Source organism: Trichosurus vulpecula, chromosome 8, assembly GCF_011100635.1.
Source record: "Trichosurus vulpecula isolate mTriVul1 chromosome 8, mTriVul1.pri, whole genome shotgun sequence".
NCBI lineage: Eukaryota > Metazoa > Chordata > Mammalia > Diprotodontia > Phalangeridae > Trichosurus > Trichosurus vulpecula.
In genome coordinates this window covers 118870181-118893564 of record NC_050580.1, presented here as the reverse complement: position 1 = coordinate 118893564, position 23384 = coordinate 118870181, and the positions used below count along the sequence as shown (strand labels likewise).

The following is a 23384-nucleotide window of genomic DNA, read 5'->3' as shown; positions in this document are numbered from 1 at the left end:
GGTATATGAATATAATGTAGTAGTATTGGTAGTAAGAAATGATGAGTATGAGAAATTCAGAGAAAATGGGGTAGATTTATAAAAACAGATGCAGAGTAAAATAAACAAAACCAAGAGAATAGTTTGAACCTCTACGTAATGACTAGAACAATGTCAATAAAAAGTTTACAAGGTAGAACTCTGAGTAACAAAAAAACAGGGAAGGTCTCAGGGAAGAGATAATGAAGTACAATGTCTCCCTCACAATGGAGAGTTGCTGGACCAGACAGAATATTGCATACCTTCTCAGATGCAGTTGTATTGGATGTTTTTGCTTACTTGGTTTTTTTTTCTCTGTCAAAAGGGATGATTCAATGTGAGTGAAGGGAGCAGTGTTGAAACGACCGAAATATAAAGACAAAAGGCATCAAGAGAACATTTTTTTAAATAAAAGAAAGAAAATACAAGCTCAGTGCAATTAAATGATTTGCCCTGTCATCCAGCTATTAAATAAATGATCTAGGACATGGACCTACATCTCCTAATTCTTAGTCCCATACTCCTGCCATTAGATTACATTGCCTCTCTAAGAGACTAGAGGTCAGGATAGGTGCAGGAGCTTGGGCAGGGTGAGGTTAGCACAGCTAGTACTGAGTGGAGCAAATTATGAGGCTAATAACTAGTTCTTGAATATCAGAGAAGACAGGATTCCTCTTCAAGTGGAGATCCAAGAAGTGCTTAGGCTGTCCATCAGAGTCTATGAGCCAAGGGCAAAGAGCCCTCTGGCTGAAGTTGCAGCCTTTTGAGCCTGGGAAGAGGGGGTGGAAATAGTCTCAGAGGTTGTCTTCATCCCAGGCAGTCCACACCCAACCCCTAGTCTCCCATTGAGGAAGTTAGTGCCATTGTAAGTGGGGCTACTTTTGTCAAAATGGTGGCAGACTCAGTGAAGGGAGGATGATGGTCAGTAAATGTGCGCAACAGCTGGTTGGTTCTTTGCCAATGATGTCTCAATAAATGGGCCTGGAAGAAGAGTAAATTTCCCTTACATGACCTTCTGTTTTTCCTCAGCAACTGAAGTTACCATCTGTACTGTAACTCTTGAAAAGACATCTGCTGGTTTAGGATTCAGTCTGGAAGGAGGAAAAGGCTCAATTCATGGGGATAAGCCTATATCAGTTAACAGAATTTTCAAAGGTATGAAACTAGTAGGGTATCAATCTTTCTCCTTGGGGGCATGTGAAAAAACTCTCTGAAATCATTTAATATTTTTCAGGCCATAAATATTTCACATGGACTATATTGCATCTGAGAAATAGCATGGCATAGTGAATAGAATGCTGGACCTCAAATCTGAAAGATCTAGGTTCAAATCTCACCTTTTATACTTTTTAGCTATCTCAACCAGAGCAAGCCACTTATCTATTCTGTGTCTCAGGCAAATCTGTAAGACTTACCTAACCATGTTACTTCCATACGAAATAAATTCCCATGGCCTACAGGCCTATGTAAATTGATCCAAGGAACTCCTCTGTTTGGTATTTAAAGCTCTTGATAACCTGACCCCTTCCTGTCTTTCTAGTCTTCCTTAAAAATTACTCCATGATCTGGTTATACTGGCCTGCTTGCTGCTCCTCCCACCTGGTCCTCCATCATCAGATTCTTTACCTTTTACTCACTGTTTCCCAAGTCTGGAATGTTCTTCCTACTCACTTCTGAATGCTAGCTCCCTTTAAGACTGGACTCAAATCCCACCTATTTTTAGGGGGGGGTGCTTTCACAGTCCCTCTTTTCCCTCCTCTGAGATTACATTCCATTTATACCAAATGTATGTATATGTACATACTTATTTGCATGTTGTCTCCCCTACTAGAATGTGAGCTCCTGGAGAACAGATACCATGACTTGTCTTTCTTTGTATCCCTGGCACTTAGCACCTTGTTGGACACAGAGCAAGCACTTAATAAATTATGATTGACTTACCAGTTTTGAGGAGCAGTCATAGAATATTTGATATGGAAGGGAGCTTAGAAATCATCTTGCCTCACTACCTTATTTGACAGATGAGGAAGCTGAGGCAGAGGTGGAAGTGATTTATTCAAGGTCTCTCCCACATCTAGTAAATGGAAGGACTAGGATTTGAATTTAGATCTCCTGACTTCTGATCCAATGCTCTTTTCACTGCACCGTATAGTATCCATGAATATGGGTCTTGGAGATATATGTGAGAATGTTTGTATGAATACAATCACCTGTGTGACTTTGCATGAAGCCCCTCCTCCATGTCTCTTTGTCCCTAGGCCCCAGAGGGACCTGGAATATGCTCAGTAGCAGGAGAGTGCTTCTGGAAACAGAAGGTGTTATTGTTAGAGTCTGAAAGGGTATCGTGTTCTCTTTACAATTTTCAGGATTTTTTAACCACTTTAGGGTACCCAGTTCCCCTGACACCACTGGGAGCCTGGGAATACCTAAAAACCTATCCTGTCTCCGAAACATACCCTCTGGCCAGGAGGCTTCAGAAGTTGGAAAAATTGCATTTTTTTTGTCAGTCAGTCAGTCAATAAACATCTATTATGTGCCTACTACATGCCAGGGGAAACTAGATGGCATAGCGGATAGAGTTCTGGGCCTGGAGACAGGAAGACTCATCCTTCTGAGTTCAAATCTGGCTGCAGACACTTACTAGCTGTGTGACCCTGGGCAAGTCACTTCATCCTGTTTGTCTCAGCTTCCTCATCTGTAAAATGAGCTGGAGAAGGAAATGGCAAACCACTTTGATATCTTTGACAAGAAAAGCCGAAATGGGGTCATGAAGAGTCAGACACAACTGAACAAGAACACTATATGCCAGGCACTGTGCTAAGCCCTGGGGATTCAAAGAAAGGCAAAAGACAGTCTCTGGTCTCCAGGAGCTCTCAGTCCAGCAAAGTATTTTCCCGTCTGGCAAAAACACTAGGAAATGTGTTAGTCCAATTTCTGAATAATCCTGATAATCTTTGGGTTGTCTTAGCACACATTTAGTTTAATGGGAAATTTCTAGTAGGTCTGTGGTCTGATTTCTTTAGACATTCCCTGGCATCTTTAAGACATGTATTCATTCTCTTGTTTGGTTTTCTCTCCAAGCAAAATATCAGAATAACTTTTCCCCATTAACTCTTCTTCCCTGTTCTCAGGGGTAGCTTCAGAACAAAGTGATGCGGTCCAGCCGGGAGATGAAATATTGCAGCTTAACACCACCACAATGCAAGGACTTACTCGTTTTGAAGCCTGGAATGTTATCAAGTCTTTACCTGATGGGCCCATCACAGCTGTCATCAGGAGAAAAGGACTTCATCCCTCCCTGGCCAAATCTTCTGAACAGTCCCAGGGGAAGGACTGACAGTTGCAGCCCAGAAGCAACAAATGTCTCCCTCCCTCAAATTGTTCTCTCAGGACCTCTTCTCCCACTGTGCAGATGTTGGGAAAGTCCAGATGCTTCACTCTGGCAATTGCCGGTTATCATCAACTTTCTGGGACACCATCCAACAGCAGGTTGTCCAGAAAATGAAGATCCATAACTGCATCCAGAATCTCAAAATTCTGCAACAGCGGATCGTATAAACTGTGTAGACTTTGTAAAAAGAATATACATATATAGAGATCAAATAGAGATCATATTGGTGATACTATGGTATAATAAAGATAGGTGAATTTAATTCACCTCAAAAGCCATTTTCTGATTTTTTAAATTTATTTGGGGGGGCACGGCAATTGGGGTTAAGTGACTTGCCCAAGGTCACACAGCTAGTAAGTATGTCAAGTGTCTGAGGCCAGATTTGAACTCAGGTCCTCCTGACTACAGGGCCAATGCTCTACTCACTTTGCCACCTAGCTGCCCCCATTTTCTGATTTTAAAATTGTTTTAATTGGGCCAGGGAGAGCAATGGGAAGCTTAGGGTTGGGAGGGGGAAGTAGCGGTTGTATAACTTTGGAAGACAGAATTGGTACCAATGGGTAGATTTCCTAAGCAAATCGGGATTTTTACATGATGAGAATATGCGAGAAGAGGAAATGGGGATTGTTGGATGTAAGGCTTTTGTATAAAGATGGACCTGACCCATATGATTTAAGACTTTATGTATCTGAAAGGAATCACTGGGGGAAAGAGGCAAGAAGGGGCTAACACACACATGTGTGGGTGGAGATATACATATCTACGTGTGTGTATGGTATGTGTATAGATACGCACACATATGTGTATATGTGTGTGTGTGCAAAAAGCAATATTGTATTTGTATAGTACCCTTATTTAGTGCTCTCAAAGTACTTTATGGCAATTCTTATACCATTAAATTTACCTGCCCTGGAAGGCTGGATTTCTATCCCAATCTTGACAGCTGACTTAGGTAGTTAGGTGGCAGTGGATAGGGTGCTAAGTTCAGTCATGAAGGTCCAAGTTCAAATCCTGCCTCAGACACTTACCAGCTGTGTGACCCTGGCAAGTCTCTTAACCTCTGCCTGCCTCAGTTTCCTCATCTACAAAAGAGGAAAAATAATAGAATCTAACCCTCAGGGCTCTGGTGAAGATCAAATAATATAACATATGTAAAGTGCTTTGCAATTCTTAAAATGCTATATAAATGCTAACTACTACTACTGCCACTACTACTACTACTACTACTACTACCACCACCACTACTACTACTACTACTATGCTATTGAGATAGGTAGGGGGAGGTGTGATATAATATAAAAGACAGTGACCTGAGAGATCACACACTTCACTTTACTAGCTCAGTGACCTCTGAAAAGTGGATCTTTCTTTAACTGTGAATAAACCCTTATGCTATGTGCTGCCCAGGACTGTTGCAGGTGTTAAATGTAAAAAGTCAACATCCTGAAAGAACTTGCAGATGGAATTACTTAGCTGATCTTCGAATGATCATGGAGAATAAGAGTAGTACTTCGGGATAAGAGAAAGGCGAATGTCACAAAAGGAAGAGAATAAAGCATATAGATCATGTGCCAATGAACTTGACTTCAATCCCCAAGAGAATTCTTGAACATATTTTTAAAGGTCACAAGAATCCAGCACAGCTTCACCAAGGACTGGTCATGTCAGACAAGCTTTCTTTCCTTTTTTGACAAGGCTATTAAATTTGGTTTACTACAAACAGGGTTACTAAACAATCTCTGAGCCTGTCATTCATGACTTAGCTAAATTGATAGACAGGAAGCTCTTGTTTCCATTCCTGTCCAACATCTGATCCTGTTTTTCATGCTTTCCTTGTGGATTGAATGAAGAAATGTCAGTTAAGTGATAGAACAGTTTTAGATGGGTTTCAAATGGGAACTCAAATGCAAAGATTCATAATTTGACGTCAGCCTGGAGAGAAGTCTCCAGTGGAGTGCCCCAGGGATTTGTGCTTCAGTGATTCCTCCATGGTTGACTACAATGCTAATGAAAGAAAAAATACAGAGTCACAATGAACAAAAACAAAATTTTAATGGTGCAAACATCAGCTTCCACAGTTACCCATGGTCTTGTCCCTAGAAATGCTTAGATTAAGAACTTTCTAGTGACGACATGGGAAAAGGAAGATGATCATTCAACTCTCAGCTCATTAGAACAAAAGTGAAAGACTTGAGCTATGTTACAGATGCACACTGAGTCAGACCAAGTTTCTTCAGTCCACATGGTTTTTCCAGCCTATCCCCCTCAGCAAGGTTAATAATACTCTTAATCTGTTTCCATCCTGATTAGACCAACTAGTTAGGAAACACACCAGTTACATTAAACCCTCCCCACCTTATATACCCACTCCTCTAGATAATAGGCATATCATGATTTGGAATATTGCTTTGTTACTTAGCCAAAGAGGCAGTGTGGCATAATTTACAGAGAGCTGGCATTAAAACCAGCAAGACCTGGGTTCAAGTTCTGCCTGTGGCATATAACCCTGGACGATTCACTTAACCTCTCAGTGCTCTAGGCAACTCTCTTGAGACTATAAATGGCCAAGAAGTAGTGGATTTTATTGGTAAGGGTTATTTTCTCACCGAGAAGTTCCCCATATCAATGAAATCACAAGTCCAGTCTTTATTCCTTTTTAACCTAAATTTTATATCACAGACTCTTGGTTGAAAGGTTCCTCAGAGGTCATACCTAGTCCACTCCAAACCTGAACAAGAATTCTCCCTCCAACATAGTCTAAGTGGGCATCCAGCTTGTGCTTAAAGCCATCTAGTGGAGCACAGTACTTCCTAGGGCATCCTGTTCCATCTTTGGGCAGTTCTAATTGTTAATAAGTTTTGCCTTTTTGCAACTTCTATCTATTGGGACAATTACTTCTGTTTTCTGGTGCATGCTGAATGAGTCTAAACCCTCCTCCATGTGCCACACCTTGAAATAAGTGAAGATGGCTATTATACTCCACCACCCTTAAGTCTCTCTTCTCCATTTTAAGCAATATCCTCATATGAAATGACTATTTAGTCATAGTCTCATAGTCTATGAAGCAGGATTTAATTTTATGGACCAGGTATTCATGTGAATAAAATAACACTTTGTAATCAATTTTCAAGTTCAGCTGAGACTGTATTTTAACAGAAACATCTTATAAATATGACCCAGATCACACAACTCTTCAGGGGTTGCACAATTAGGCCGAGACTCAAATAATGGATAATAATATGTTGGGATCAGTCAATTAAAAATAAGTAACTTTCTGCAGAAGTTGTCAATGGGTAAAAGAATGAGTGGATTGATAAAGTTTGTAGATGACAAAAAAATGTGAGACATGGGATAGAACTGTTTCCTTGGAAGATCAGAAGAAAATTCCAAAGTTGCTGAAAGTCAAAATTCAGCACAGAGTAAACAAACAAACAAAAAAACAAATAAAAACCAACCCACCGAACTTTTTCACAATTAGAGCTACTCAGAAATAGAAAGGGCTTCCTCTGATAATGAGTTACCTGCCTCAAAGGTGGTTCAAGAAGGGAATGATTGATCATTAGCTGCCAAGAGGACTCATGCTCCAGGGAGAGTTGTACTAGATCTTGCCAAACTGGAGATTTGGACAAAAAAAAGACAATAAAATACTATCTTATACGTAGAGAGCCTCAAGGTTGTAAAGTACTTTGCAAATACATTCTCATTACATCTTTAAATTGAACCAGGTATTATTATTCCTATTTTTCCAATGAGAAAATGGATTCTCAGTGAGGTAGAGAAGCTATGGCCTCAGAGATGACTAGATTCAGTGCTCTTTCAAGGATATCACGGAGGCCTCTTAAGGTTCAAAAAAGCAGAGATATAGGGTAAGTACAAATGGGAAGAAGAACCAACTAAAATACAAGGAGGAAAGGGCTAGCAATATAAGCACTGCACACAAAAATCTAAAGATCTGTTTCTAACAGCAGGATCCAAGTAAATTTGAAAATCACGTAGATTTTATGTTTGGTTCCCCCTTGTATACCAAAGTAGGGTCTGTCTTACTGCATTGTGCCTTATATTCCCAAATAACTTGGCTATCTTAGTCAAAATTTCTATTTCTTCAGTACATAGGAAAATAACCTGATTAAAACAATTATCACTGAAGTGTGAAATTCTGCTAGACTTGACCCTTAGGATCATTCATTTAGAACTGGAAGAGATCTTAAATATCATCTCGCCCAATCCCCTTATTTTATAGACGAGGAAACTAATACCCAGAGGGGCTAAGTGATGCAAAATATCACACAGATAGTAAGTGGCAAAAACAGGGTTTGAACCCATGTCCTCTAATTCAAAATCCAAAACTACTTCCATAAGACTATGCAGGAATCATCCCTAACTAAATGCCAGTAAAGCCAAAGATAAGTATCTTATCCATTAAATGACTTTACAAAATCTGGTTCCTTTTCTTTTCTTCTTCTTTTTTTTTTGATGAAAGCCATGGAGAAGGTGGAGGAGGAAAGGAAATATGTCAGTGGCTGGTGTCTTTGTCTTCTTCCTCCTGTTTTATTTTGCTTATTTGTTTGTTTTTAGAATGCAAACCCCAATCAGAGTTCTGCTGTCCACCATATCACTTGTGTCCCAGCAACTCCTGTCTCTGAACAGATTAAACAGGATGTTTTTCCATGGGGAAGAATGTCATTCTTGAAGTTTGTTCACTGCTTTTTGAAGATTATTGTAAAATTCAGCCATACTGTGAGGGAAAAAGGAGTTCACCACATTCTGGGGAAGGTAGCCACTGAGGTCAGTCTGAAAGAAACTGACAACATGGGTCTTGTTTGGTTCCCTGTGAAATCAACAAACAAATTATGTCATTATCCTATAGATGTATATGCAAGAGCAATATAGGGTGTGGTACTGAATTATAGAACCTTACTTTGGAAGTAAGCTGAAGAGGTCATCTAGTCCAAACACATAACATCTTGGACATGCTGTTATACAACCTCTTCTTAAATACTTCACTATCTCACAAAGCACCCCACTCTATTTTTAGTTAACTCAAATTCTTAGGAAGTCCTACCAAATTGTAAAACTGAAATTTTAATTTTTTCTCATCGATCTTCATTCTAGCATTTGGTGCTATAGAGAATAAAACTAATCCCTCTACCCCATGAAAATAATTTAAAGAAATATTAAAAGAAATCTGTAAGGTCTACCTCCTCACTTTCTCCAATTCCTTGTAACTCCCTTTTCTTCTCCTGCCTAACTCCCCAACCCTAATTCAGCTGTTTATAAGATCATCAGTAATCATAAATCAAACTAGGTACTTCAGCTCCAGGAAATGGACTGAAGGTCAGATATTTCAGAAGTCAGAGACTTCTAAAAGCATTAATTACTTATGTAATTACTCTTCTGAAAATTTACAGTAAGGGTTCAAAAAAGCAAACAACACATTTCATATGTGAAATTATGTTTTGTTCATGGGGTCCAAATAGGCAGATAGGAAATAGTTCAGTAGAATAATCATAATGCCTAATGCAGACATGGCTGGTCTTGTCTTCTTCAACAAAATTCTTTATTGGAGATACATTATTGATCCTGCACCTAAATACCAGGGGTCACTGTGTAAGCATGCTGTAATTGGAAAACTCGAATGACACCCTCCCAATTGTCACCTTCACTACCTTGTTCTTCACCTTCTGAACTACTGCTCTCACAGTAGTATGTGTGTTCTTACAGCAATCCACAGGGCAGAAGGGGACTTCTACATGTTGACCAAGAATATGGCTTTGATTTGATTTGCGAGTAGCAACAATTATCTACCCACTCACAGGTACTCATGGGGAACTTGAGTAGGTAAAAGGTATAATAGGGTGTGAACAGACTGGAATAAGGTCCTATAGATCTGTATTTTCATCTATAAACACCTTGTCACCAAGGAAGCATGGCCTCCAGTGGTGACATACATGTCTCTTCCATACCTTGTCTCTTACGTTTGGAACATATTGCCTACTCACCTTTGCCCCTTGTATGCTTTACCCTGAAGGCCCAACCCAGGGACCTCCTTCTTTAGCATGCCTTTCTTAATCTCCCTACACACTGCTTTTGCCCTTCTTAAATTATCTTGTATTTATTTATCTGTTCTAATGTTGTATCCCAAGTAAAATGAAAGCTCCTTGAGGGAAGGGGTTGTTTTTTTGTTTATGTCTTTATGTGCCTAATTTTTTTTAGCATATTTGACAAATGTTTGCTGAATTTAATTGAAGAGGAAGAGGGTATAAGGCTTCAACATTTTTTTGAGGTTTATATGTCTAAATAAGTCAAATAAAAAACCACTAAAGACTAAGTCAGTCAAATAAAAAACAAGACACAACATACTGAATACATACTGACTTGACTAAGACTATCTCATCAAAAATGTAATTGAGTGAATACATCTTAGTTATCCCATTGAGAATCATATTCAATATTTCATTCTACTTCAAAATGATATCTTTCTAGTATGGAAATCATGAATAGCTTTTGAGAACATCTTCAGTTCTTAAGAGACAGAAGAGATTTGAGAGATTCAATGATTTGACCAAGCTCACACAGATGACAAATGAGTAGGAGGCAGCAGGAGCTGTTGGATTTTCAATGTAATTCATACTTTCCAACTAGATCATAAGCCCCCTGAGGGCAGGGATTATGCATCCTTAGCCCCTGGCCAAGTGCCCTGCACACTGTAGGTGATTAATGTTTGATGATGATGGGGATGGACATCTCAAATAGTCTTTCACCATTGGGTATGAACTGTCAGCAGTGGACCAGATATCCTTCTCATTTACATTGTGAGTGAATGTGGAATACAAGGAGCAAGATGTCAGGTTTGACATCTTGTTAAACTTCTTTAAGGGAACTAGTGAATTATCAAAAATACTTTACAAAGAAGTCATAATAAAGGATATATTTCACTGTGTGACTCATGGGTTGTGTCAAAAGATGCCCTAAGTGGGGTTTTGGTGAAGAGAAAAAGTTCATGGCTCTCCTATGGATTCCAGAGAATGGTTCATGCATTTTGCAGATTCTAGCTCATGATACTGTTATCAGATGTTTGGGGGCGGGGAGGGGAAGGAGAAAGAAGTCAAAACCAGGTCCATCTGGCCTTTCTAGGACTCAAATTCTCCATTGGCAAAATGGGAATTATCCCTGCAGTGGGTCTTGAAGCTAGGAGATGAGGCTCAAATCCTGACTTTGCTCCTGTGGGAGTCTGGGGAAATCATTCCATTTCACTTTCCTTCTCTACTTAAAATTACTACAGGGCCTTGGGAAACTTCTTTGTAAATATTAATGCACTATAGAAGTGAAATATTGTTACTGGATAAAGATACACAAAAATATTCTAAGGTCTTTAAAAGAAAGACCTTATATGTGCAATAATATGTGCAAAATAAGTCAAACAAACGCATTCATTGAATGCCTACATCCAGGAAAAGTTCTGTCTTCCTTCTGTGGCTCTCCAAACTCTATAGCTCCTAAGAATAAAAGCTGTGAAAGGCATGAAACCCCAGCCAACACAATCCTGTGTGTCAAAAGAGAGGAAAGCATGAAATGGTAGCCCTGAGCTCAAGTCTATGACCTTGAGAAGTTCTTGTAATCAGTAAAACAAAGAAACAAACAAAATTGTCCCTGTTTTAGGCATTGTTCAGTTTTGCTTTAGTCATGTCCAACTCTTTGTGACCCCATCTGGTATTTAAGCTACTGGAATGGTTTGTCACTTCCTTCTCCAGCTCATTTTACAGATGAGGAAACTAGAGCAAACAGGGTTAAGTGACTTGCCCAGGGTCACACAGTTAATAAGTGTCTGAGGTTGGATTTAAACTCATGAAGATGAGTTTTTCTGACTCTAGGCCTGGCACTCTATCTACTGTGCCACCTAGTTGCCCATGCATTGTAGGCACTGGAGCTTCAAAAGACCTCACAGGTTATTGAGTGCAAACACTCTTCCCCTCTATTTCACAGCTAAGGAAACAGATGAAGCAACCTGCCAAGAGATCCCATACCTTGGTAGTGGCAGAGTTAGAATTAGAACCCAGCTCTCCTCGCTTCTCATCTAGGGCTCTTTCTACCACACCATGTGCGATGGCAGCTATGATATCTTTGAAGTTTATAACTGTCTAGCTGTATATTTGTAAAACTACTTTTAATTGGCACTTCTAAAGACAGTTGTGCTGAATGTGTTATTGGTTCCTTAGATGCACATACAAACACAGCATGGTGGGGTGGAAATAACAATGGATTAAGAGTCAGAAGATGTGGATTTGAAACCAGGCCCTTTTTTTTTTTTTTTTTTTTTTACTTCTCATGGCCTCAGTCTTCTTATCTTAAAGTGGGATGGCTGGACTAGATGACCCCTCACGTCCTTCCAAATTGAAATCCTAGGGGCAGCTAGGTGGTGAAGTGGATAGAGCACTGGCCCTAGAGTTAGGAGGACCTGAGTTCAAATCCAGCCTCAGACACTTGACACTTACTAGTTGTGTGACCCTGGGCAAGTCACTTGACTCCCATTACCTCACCAAAAAAACAAACAAACCAAATCGAAATCCTACAACCAAAAAAAAAAACCTCATCAAAACCGGGGAAGTAGCTTACACATATAAAAATGGAGTATAGACACATTCACCCTTGGCTTTGGAGTCAAAGGATCCAGATTCACAGTTCAGTTCTGTTGCTTTCTAGCCGGGTGACCTTGGGCAGATCAGGTCTCAGATTTCTCATATGTAAAATGAGGGGGTCACTTTTAACGTCCTTTTCAGTTATAAATCTATGTTCCTATAAATCCTTCCCTCCTCCTCTTCCTCAAGTAAACAAGCACTGCAGAGTTTAGTCAACAAACATCTGTGGGTGTGCTATCTGGCACAGCCTTATGGGCAGGGCTTGGATTGAGCAGTAAGGGAATTAGAACAGAAAGTGGTAGTGAGAACTGGGTGAACCACACTGACTCATCTTATCTCGTGATTCAGTTCTAGAGCTAGCCCATTTCCCTTTCTATTCAGTTGTGGATCTAGTCTAATTTCTGTCATGTGAGAACACTATTCAATTGTGGGAATTGTCAGAAAACTTTATTGCATTGTTTGAATGTGGCCCTTCATTGCTGGGAGGCTGGACCATCTCTCCCTGCTGCTTTGAGACCCCCTAATTAAGGACCTAGATTATGCTGACCAGAAACCCAGTAAGATCTGAAGATTGATGCAAGGAGTTCTCACAATTATATACCTCAAGTAACCCAAATGTCTTATCTGAAAACTGGCCCCTTCCTGGTCAATCAGCTATCATTTCCACGTTCCTTTGATTGAATACAATCACTTAAGAGGAGTAGGATACTCCTTTTTTTCTGATTTCAGGGAATTGTACCTGTTTGTTCTCCTTCTCCCAACTTGGAAAGTCCCTAATCTTTCCTCCAATTAGAAATAAAATTACCTAGTTTTGTAGCCTGGTTAATTGTTTTATTTTAATTAATTAGTCTTATTTGAGTAATTGTTTTTAATACATATAAAATCTATCCTGTGATAAAGGTTGAGGGAGGCCACTGGTCCCGATTTGTTATATAACTGGCATGCACTGATTAATAAATTGATATGCTCAGAAACTCAAACCTATGTTCCCTCAGTCATTTCATCTTTTACTCACCATAACAAGCAACCTGAAATCAACTGATAAAGGTTTAGTTAAAGAAAAGTGACCTAGATTCGGAATGAAGGGGCCTCATTTTTAGTACTAGTTTTACCACTGACTGGATGTATTCTTTAACTTCTTTTTGCCTCAATTCCTTAAAAATTATAGGTGATAGAAATATACAACAGTGGTAAGTTGTTAATTGGCTTTCAGTTTACAAATTATTTCTTACACCATTGAAATCACAGGTCCTGTCCAAAATTACCAACATTCTAGACTGCCACAAAGAAAGTATTTTGTAAACCTTAAAGCACTGTATAAATGGGAGTTGTTTGCTCACTTGTTTTGAGTAATATAACCCAAATTTCCAAAGTGGATCCTGGCTTCATATTTGAAAAAATCTCTTCATTTTGCCAATTTTAATATATAACTACCATTTCACCCCAACTATATGTCCATGTGTGCATGTGTTCATTATACTTCCTCCCCCAACACACACACACACACACACTATGTATACAAACACATACATACATATATATGGATGGAAAACGGGTGGAGTCAGTTTATGCATAAAAGACAACAGATTTCTTCTTACCCTGGAACAGGTTCACAAAAGCAACCACAGGGATGATTAAACCCTCTCACGTAACCTGATTGTGGAGGACAAGGTGGATAGTCCACGTAGGTAGCTAGAAAACAAAGAACAGAGAAGCAGTCACTGACCTTGACTTGGCATGCAGGATATTCAGAAGACTTACTGTATGGGATGCCACAGGAAGGGGGTCAAGAGAAGCAGGAACATAGCGGGCTGCCCAGGACCAATCTGCATCAACCTGAACAGTATGTCATAGAAAGGAAATTTCAGGACACAGGTATGGGAAGGAAAGAGAATGAGAATGTCAAGTACCAGTATCTGTTATCAGATTAGATTCCTACAATGTGTACAGAAGCATAGATCCTGAGCGCTGGAAGAACTTTTAGCAATTATCTGCATATAGGAGACAGTAGAACCAAAAGGAGTTTTGAAGACCCTCTTATAGCTGAGGAAACTTGAGCCAGAGCTGGCAAGTGACTTGTTCAAAGTCACACAGGTAGTAAGGGGTCAGAGCAGAGCTTCTGACTCTGTGCTCTTGTTATCACCCTGAATAGTTCAACCTCCATAAGAGCTCTGAAATGCCTTTATTGGATAACAATCTCCTATCATTCCATCTCTCCCTATACTTTATTCCTCTTAGACTTATTCTTTGTCTTCACCAAGACCTTTAATCCCTCTACCCCTTACTTCCAGTATCCTGTATATATACTAGTTTGAATGTTGTCACCTCCATTAGATTTTAAGATTCTTGAGGCAAGGGACTGTCTTTCGCCTCTTCTTGTATGCCCATAGCCTAGCACAATACCAGGTACATAATAGGCACTTAATAAATATTTATTCATTGATTTATGTCAGTAAAGTAGCTCTGGTGGTTTCTGATTGCCTCTAGGACAAAACATTAGCATTTCTGTTTGGCACTGAAGGTTTTTCATAATTTGGCCCTAACCCATCTTTACAGATCAATTTCCTATTATCCCCCCCTACATACTAGCTTTTCAACCTCCCTGATGTTCTCTATACATAGCACTTCACTCCATGCCTCAGTGCTCTCTCCTGTGTCTGAGAGGTTTTCCCTGCATACCTTCACTCCTTGAAATACATGGCTCTTGAGGAAGCTCAAGTGAAACCTGCTAAAAAGACCACTTTTCTGATTCCCTCAGTTGTCAGTCCTTTCTACGCTCCCACCCCACCCCTTAGGTTACTTTGCATTTATTTTGTGTGCATATTGACTTCTCCTGGTATGTGTTGCATCTACTCAGAAGAGTGTGAGTTTTTTAAGGCCAGGGAGGGTTTCATTTTCAAAAGCACCCAGAATACTGCCTAACACAGAAAAGGTGTGAATTAATGGTGTGAAAATGAATTGATTAGGGAATCTCATTGACAGGTTGTTCTGGGCTTATTGCAGCCAGCACAATGTCCTCTGCAAACACATACACCGTCTGGGGGATTTTTAGCACCTTGAGGGAAGCACTCTTTCCTTTGAACTTTTGCCTGGAAGGTCCTCCATGACAGGAACAAACACTCTCGAATATCCCAGTTTAATGATTCCTTCAATACTAATAACCAAAGGTGCCAACAAAGTGATTTCTATCTCTATAATCATACTAGTGTGAGAGGTTCTTGTAGCAAAGTCTCCAAAGCAGCATTTTATGCTGTTGAATCAAATGCTCACTTGTTTGTGTTTTTTAAACAAAACAGTGGGGTTTTGTTGTCGTTTTTCTTCCACAAATATATACCATGAGCATTGCAATACACGTCCCATGAAATGATATTTCTTTTATCTTTGAATCCTGATAAAAGCAACTCATATCAGAGATGTGAAAAACCTCAGAGTTCACTTAGTCCAATGCATTTCTGAATAAGAACCCCTCTCTGCAACATAGCTACTGTCTGTCTAGTCTTTGCTTCAAGACAACCTGTGAAAGGGAAGCCTCCCCTGAGGTGGGGGAAAAAGGATTTTTTTTTTGAGGGTTGGGATTTCCAAGGAGAGCCTTCCATTTAGCTATGATTTCCTCTTTTTTTCTGGATCGTTGGATCATAGACTTAAGGCTGGAAAAGACCTCAGACATCCTTAAGACCTGCCCCTTCATTATAAAGGTGAGTTAACTGAAACTTACTGAGGTTAAGAGACTTCACCAAGATCACACAAGTGGTAAGTATCAGAGATCAGAGTTCAATCCATCGACTCTGACTACAGAGCCCATGCTCTTTCTGCTTTAACATCATTTATAGTGAGAATCTTAATATTCTCCCAATAATATGTCCCCTGAGGCATTGCATGAAGATTTGGAAAACAAACAGCTAGTTAAATGTTTAGAGATGGTCTTAAAACTGTGAATCTTAGCACTTCTGTACCCACCTTCTTTTATTTTGCGGCCTTCACTGTAGAACTGAAAGGGGATAAAGTGGGACTGAGTTCCATTTTATATCTTTATTTGTTTCATGGGTTTTGATGGTCTAAGAACTCATCAGTTAGTGGCCAGTCTTTAAGTGGTGAATCTCTTCATGCTTAGGCTGGTCTTAAGAAGGTTTATTTTTTATTTTTTCAATGATTAGTATTTTTGGCTTTTATGTCACCTACATTTTCCAATATACCCCTTTTCCTTCTCCTAGAGAGGAGATTTTTTTTTTCTAGATCTAGGTCTACAGAGAAGATTTTCTCCTAAAGAGGAATCTTTATAATAAGAATAAAAGAGAAGAAAAAAAAAGTTTAGCAAAATTAGCCAACATATTAAAAAATTTTGAAATTACACATAGTGTTCTTTGCTCATACTTCTCCATTTCTGTGAAGAAGCAGAGGGTGCAGAGATGCTTTTCTAGGCTTTTTCTAGCATAATAGAACTGCCAGAACTTATGTTCTTCCAGCACAATCTTCAATAGTTCACATCACTTTCAGTGAATGAAAAGGTCCCAGAATAGGAATTCGTGGAGGACTAGATAAGTACACAAATAATATATTAGAAATTCTAATTTGAAGACATGATAGGATCATAGAATTGAAAGAGATATTAGCGATGTCATCTAGAAGTAACTTAGGAGGAGTAGTGGTTAGAACCCAAGGCCTAGAGTCAGAAAGACTTGAATTGAAATTTGGCCTCAGACACAGACTACTAGTTATGTGACCCTAGGAAACTAACTTAACCTCTGTCTGTCTCAGTTTCCTCAACTGGGAAATGGGGATAATGATAGTACCTTCTTTACAGGGTTATTGTGAGGATCAAAAGAAATAATATCTGCAAAGTGCTTAGCACAGTGCCTAGCACATAGTAGGTGCTTAATAAATGCTTGTTCCCTTCTCCCTGCTGCCTCCATCTCCTCATTTTAAAGATGAGATAATTGAGGCCAAGAGAGGTGGAGTGACTTGTCCCAAATCACACAAGTAGTAAACAATAAAACCAGGTTTTGCTCCCAGGTCCTCTGAATGAAGATCCGTTGATGTCTAAATCAAACCACCTTCAAAATGGATAAAGAGCTGTATTAGATGATACAGAAATAATTTCCAGCTTGGGCCTTCAGGGTAAACACCTAATGCTAGAAAAGCAAAGCCCTCAGGGTTTCCTTCTGGGCCTCATGAGCCATCTAAAGAAACAGCAGAAGCAAAGAAATAGTAGAATAAAGACACTTTTAACTCTGAGATAACTGCAAATCTGTATAGCTGATATAAATTTGACCCGATGGCAACAAGTCCAACGTAAGGTTCTCATGTTCTCTGGTGTCAACCACAGATTTCTGTCTACGGTGTGCAATGTGTCTTTGGTGTTATGGCTCTGGGGACCACAGGATGGGAGTAGAAATAGGGTGGGGGATACAGACTCTAGACAATGCAGAAGCAAAATGGTACAAGGCAGAAGATATAATCTACAAGGAAGTTCACTAGGAAAAACAGGAGATAAGAGGTGTTGCGTTCTTGCAGGGTTCATGCTTGTAACAACACTGTTACTTGAAGCTACTGTGGCTATGTAAGACCAATAACACCAGCACACAGGAGGGCTGCTACCACAGATTCTTTGATCTGCTTTTCTAAGGAAAGCAACTTTAAAGGGTTTATAATCTCACTTTAATTAAACATACACATATCATTCACTCATTTCAGGCAAAAAAGTCAGCACCCTGAACTTCAGAGCAAATACAAACAGAGAAAATATAAACAGAGCAAATAACACAAATCAATAGACAGACTTTTAGCTGTCTGACCAAAAACTATACATACATAGTTACTAGAGAGAGAAGCACCAACATCTGAGTTTTCAAAGCTGGAAGGGGGGGGCCTCCTTAACAGCTACCCAGAGTCTCCACACCAACACTCTTCCAATGAGTGAGTCCCAAGAAAAATGCTAACCTCAGAGTATGCCTACACTTCTTCAGGGTCAGAGGGCGTCACAACCATATGGCTCAAACCCATGTGAACTAGGCTTTCTTGTGAGTTAAACAGGTCCTCCAAGACTCCCAATTCAATCAAAGACTCTTGATTGAAACAAAGGCAAGACTCAAAGGCACTTGATTGCCTTAGTGCTGAAGCACTCCAAAACAAAAAATAGCATTGCCATTACAATGCTACATCATTTTATGCTACTCATTGTTACAAGTTTATGCTACTCATTATTAGCTACTTCTGTCTTAGTCTCTAATAAATTCAGAATTATACAAATTTGTTTTTGGCTTCATGAAAAATATCAGTTCTATAAGGTTTTTAAACTTAAAGAACTGACTAAACTGAGATCATGGACTAAAAATAAAAGTAAACTCCCAAATCAGAAATGCAATTCTCTGATTTCTCTGACAGGAATCTTCCTTCCCCCCACCCCCACTTAGGAGAAGGGGTCCCTACAAAAGGATCTAAGCCAAAATATGGACTAGGAAGGCCACATAGAACTTATTCTCTTTGGTAACTTAAAAGAACAATAAGGGATGTCATCTGCTTAGAGAGCAGTGGGATGTGATGGAATGAAGTAGGGGTGGAAGAAGAAAAGAGAAGGTTGGAAACAGTTGGTATAAAGGAAATAGGAAGTCCCCCCTTCCCCTCCCTAAAGACAGCTGTGCAGTGGTGAGGACCCAGGCAACACAAGCTAATATTTTCCAAGTGGCCCACTTTCTTCAGAATCATTGCATTTGATAGTCAACACACACACACACACACGTTGAAATGAAAAAGAGACACAGAGTCATAGCTCACCATTAGAAGTTATAGTCCCATCATCATATTTCTTGATTAGTACCAGGTCCACAAAATCTCTAGGAGAAATGAGTTTCATTGCAGCTGATGGTGTGATTGTTCTAGTTATGGAAAGATCCTGTCAAATTTAAAAAATATATACTTGAAATATTCTAGGACAGATTTTTGTTTCAGGGTGTGAGGGACTCTGCAATTTTGGACATCTGTCTTTCCAAGCTATAACTGGCTGGGATATTGTTTTATCAAGGTTAAATTAAATAAAATTTATTCTGGCAGACTGGTGCCTAAATACAGAGTACAGTATTAATATTTTTTTCTTGGACACTTAATTTTAGTCAAAATCATTGGTCATCAGACAAGGATAAGAAAGGTAGGAATATCATATTAGTTTTTACAGATGAAAAAACTAAGGATCAGAGAGGTTACGTGAAGTACCCATGGTCATAGCCCAGTAAGTGGTCTATCATCTTTCTATTACACTGTGCTATCTCTTTACAATTTGAAGCTCTGTTATTTCCCATTGGCTTCTGATCAGCCTAGTTCTTCTACTATTATGCAAGATGGGGTGACATCACTTTTAAAAGGATCCTATCCTTAATTCTATTTCAGTGAAGCCTACTAGATAGCCATGAACCTGGATTCAGGAAGACCTGAGTCAGACCTGAGCCTCAGTCACTTACTAGCTCTGTGACCCTGGGTAAGTCATTTAACCTTTGCCGGCCTCAGTTTTTCATCTGTAAAATGAGGATGATACCAGTACCTACCTCTCAGGGTTGTGATGAAGACAAAATGAGATTTTATCTGAAACACACTCTGCAAACCTTAAATGCTTGCTATTTTTCTTCCTTCTAAGTGATATCACTATAACATGGTATAACCAATATCTAAAGAGGTAATAATTATTTTAAATTATTATGTGGTCTGGGCCTATAATTTCACTCCTGTGAGGAAATCCTGGTGTGGAAATTCCCTTCACTGATGCAGATTAGCCACTTGTCTCTGACTTAAGAGTCTGGGAAGGACTTACATCTTTGATCAATTCAAGAACTTGAAAGTCTTTCACATTCTCATCCCATTTTGCCCGTAATCCATTATCCACTGGTGCTAGGAATTTCCACACTTCTTCAGGAGTGCCTTTTATTATTCCTTCTCCTTTGTACCTATGTGGGGTAGGGGGGAGGAAAATTGGCACAGAGGTATTATAGCTCATCTGTAGAGAAACCGTGTATTGTGTGCGCGCGTGTGTGTGTGTGTGAGGGTATAACAGAAAAGCCATTGTCATTGTCTTTGCACTCCCAGTATTGTGTTCATTAATAAATGTTTCTTAATAATGCATTTAATGTTTCTTGAATTAATGAATCACTGAACAATAAATCCAAAAGAGGAAACCAAAGCTCATCAGCCCACCTCCTCTTATGCCCGTATATAATATATCTGTGTCTCCACATTCCAATTCGATTTGATGAAAATGATTTGTTTCAAAATAAGAGATTATATTTCCCAGAAAAATAATCCTGATGGACTGACCTCAATGGGCCCTTGTACTATATATACTATGGCATTTAGTAAGTGTGCAGGATTTTGTCAAGAAAGATTCAACATTTTCTATAGTTTAAAGAAACACATTGACTTACAGGTTCCCAGGAAACTCCGTGGAAGGCCTCCAAGAAATTGTAACTCCTTTCTGTTAACAAAATTATTGGGAAAGAGAAAAACACTTAAGGAGGAAGTCTCAATCTGACTTAAAACCTTCAGGCGCTTTACAAAAATAAAAAAAGTTTACACAATTTAGAGCCTCTATTAAAATTCAGATTTTCAAGGAAGTAAAAGTTTACTTAACACGTGTGTTTTCAGGGAAACATAATCATAACCTACCTATCTTTATATCTCCCCTGTCTAGCTCATTGTAGGTAATTCGTTAATATTTACTGAATGGAAATTTTTGTTTATAGTTTCTGAAAATAAAATCCTCTTTTATGTGGGAGTTCTGAATTTTCAGCTTGATTCATCTAGAGCAGTTTCGAGTTCTGAGATTCCAGTGGGGGACAGAGGACATCAGAACTCTGGGAAATTGTCAGGTATGACGCGACTCATGTGGGGCAGTGATTGTGCGACTGAGTAAGGTGGGGAGTGTGTGGTGTGCTGAGGGGTCTTGTCGGGGTACGGAGGCGTCATGAAGTAGACGGATCGAAAGTCTGGGCTGAGTAAGAGAAGGTCCTTTGTTCTGGGTGTAAGGAGAGCAGCCTAGAAGTAGTACTAAGCTAGGAGATGAGGGCATAGGCCCGGAAAGGAGGTGGGGGAAACGAATAGGGTGTTGATGAGAAGGGGCCCAGAGCACGGTGTCCCTCAAGGAGACGTGGACTTTGAGTGAAGAGGCACTGCATCATCCTGGTGCAGGTAGGTGAAAAAGACGAGCCCAAGTCCTCGGCGGTGCCTCCCCTAGTCCGACTGTTCGGTCCCCCCTGGGGCCCATGACTCACTCCGCTCCGACACGTCTTCCATCCACTTTCGTCCCTTCGGTAGAGCAGCATTTTCTCAGCCACTATCCCGGCCACCTCAGCTGCCTGGGCTGGGTCCATGGTGAGAAGCGAAGTTAGCCCGGCGTTACCGAAGCAGGTACACCCGAAGCAGACAGTCCTCACCAGGTGGGGAGGAGTCGGGCCTAGACCCGCCCCCGCCGCACGGATTGGTCTGAGAATCCCCATTCTTGGGGACCGTCCCTCCCATTTCCCTGTCGGCCCTTCGAGGCAAGGCCTCACGCGGTCTGTCCAATGAGGTCTGGTTTTCTTTCATTGCTTCCTGGTCTCTGGTTTTTGTAGAATCCAGTTCTGCTTGGCTTTGGAAAGGAGGCGCCTAGGGCTGCCCTGCTTCGTAAAGGTCGGGAGACGCCCTTGGCGAGATAGGCGGAGCGAATCCCCGCTTCAGGGATGTGTCGGAGAGCTTAGCTGAGTTAAACTAGGCTAGGGTTCTGGCTGGGCAGGACTAGATTTAGCATGCCTCCACCCTCTACTTTTTCCTACCAGGAAGACTGGAAAAGGACTGGCCTTTCCACTATGCTACTCTCACCCGAACTCTGCAAACACCTTCTCCCTAGAATGAATAGGTCGTCATATCACCTCAGCCTACAAGACGATGCATCCCTCCTAATGTAAAAATAACTTGCTTTCTTGATCTTGTCCCTTCTGAACTCCTGAAGACCCCAATAAACGGGAGCAAGTCGCTGATTGAGTTAGATCTGGAATCCATGGGCTCCTGGGCTCCCCGGGTAGAATTTCAGGGGATCGTTCCCCTACTTGGGTGGGGGGAAAATTGCGTCTTTATTTTCAACAACTATTAAATGAACTTTAACATTTCCTTCAGTTGTTTAAAAACTGTCAGGAAGGAGTCCCTAGACTTTGCTAGGCTGCCAAAGGGGTCTGCACTCCTTCAAGCTGAAAATTCTCTGACCCCTTTAATTCCCTACCTCCAGCAACTGTTTAGTCTTTAGAGTTTCTTCCTTATGGGCACCCGCCTCACGTCAGTCACTCCACGGTTGCGAAGAGGGTTTTTTATGAGTTTCTCTGGCAAAACAAACGAACAAAGCAACTACCTCATGTAAGGCTGTTCCTCTTATATAAAACATATACCTTGACATCTGGTAGCACTAGCTAAACCTTTCCGATTAGATAGAATTTGGTAGGATTCTTTTTCCCTGTTAGCACAATCTTTGACACTCAAGAGTCACCTTGACTTTTTTTCTTTTTTTTTTTTGAGGGGGGAAGGCAGGGCAATTGGGGTTAAGTGACTTGCCCAAGGTCTCACAGCTAGTAAGTGTGTCAAGTGTCTGAGGTCGGATTTGGACTCAAGTCCTCCTGACTCCAGGTCCAGTGCTAAGGCATCCTAAGAAGACTTGAGCACAGGATACTCTCCCAATGTGGGAAGAAAGGGTCAAAAGTCTCCCTTTGCTCCACTTTAGCACTTGGCTACCCCTATTTTTCTCCATTTCATTTCCAGGCTTTCCAGCTCAACAGCTTCCATTTCGTCATCACCTACTTCCACCTTAACTTTCTACCTTTAGATCTCTGAAATAATGGCTCTCGGTTGCCTAGCAAATTCAAGAGCATTGTGTCAGACATGATTCTCAAACTTTCTGCAGCATTTGGCAGTCTTTATCACCCCTTCCTAATTAAAACCCTCCCCACTTAGTTTTCTGACATCATATTCTGGTTTCTCTGTCCCCCATCAGTTCTTTAACTAATTCTCCATTTTTTAACTTTTTAAAAGGTTAATTATTTTTAGTTTTCAACATTCATTTCCATGAGCTTTTGAGTTTTAAATTTTCTCCCCCTTCTGCCTTCCCAAGACTGCATGCAATCTGATATAGGCTCTACATACACATTCATATTAAACATATTTTCACATTAGTCATGCTGTAAAGAAGAATTGGGACCAATGGAAGGAAACATGAGAAGGAAGAAACAAAACAAAACAACAACCAAAAAGAGAGCAAATAGTATACTGCAATCTGCATTCAGATTCCTTAGTTCTTTCTCTGGATTTGGATATCATTTTCCATCATGAGTCTTTTG

The 23384-nt window shown here is 40.2% G+C and overlaps 2 protein-coding genes across 2 annotated transcripts in view; one reads left to right on the top strand and one right to left on the bottom strand.

Moving 5' to 3' along the window:
* Window positions 1-3687, top strand: part of IL16 (interleukin 16) — a 175476-nt gene extending 171789 nt beyond the window's left edge. Inside the window, exons 20-21 of the mRNA XM_036736107.1 lie at window positions 1048-1173; window positions 3150-3687. Of these exons, the coding sequence (XP_036592002.1) occupies window positions 1048-1173; window positions 3150-3355 (332 nt within the window). The 3' untranslated portion in view covers window positions 3356-3687. The remainder of the gene's footprint in view (window positions 1-1047; window positions 1174-3149) is intronic.
* A 1755-nt stretch (window positions 3688-5442) lies between these two features.
* Window positions 5443-21448, bottom strand: STARD5 (StAR related lipid transfer domain containing 5). Its single transcript, XM_036735667.1, has 6 exons — window positions 21297-21448; window positions 20451-20500; window positions 19844-19976; window positions 18817-18934; window positions 13644-13737; window positions 5443-8237 (listed from the first exon to the last, which is right to left on the bottom strand). The coding sequence occupies exons 1-6, from the start codon at window positions 21393-21395 to the stop codon at window positions 8090-8092; spliced, it is 642 nt and encodes a 213-aa protein (XP_036591562.1). The 5' UTR covers window positions 21396-21448; the 3' UTR covers window positions 5443-8089.
* Between the last annotated feature and the right edge of the window lie 1936 nt (window positions 21449-23384).

Coding starts and splice junctions, on each gene's coding strand:
- STARD5 (XM_036735667.1), bottom strand. CDS start 21,395: ATGGACCCAGCCCAGGCAGCTGAGGTGGCCGGGATAGTGGCTGAGAAA. Junction 20,501..21,296: donor GGAAGACGTGTCGGAGCGGA/GTGAGTCATGGG, acceptor TTTTGTTAACAG/AAAGGAGTTACAATTTCTTG. Junction 13,738..18,816: donor TGGGACTATAACTTCTAATG/GTGAGCTATGAC, acceptor TTTGTTTTCTAG/CTACCTACGTGGACTATCCA.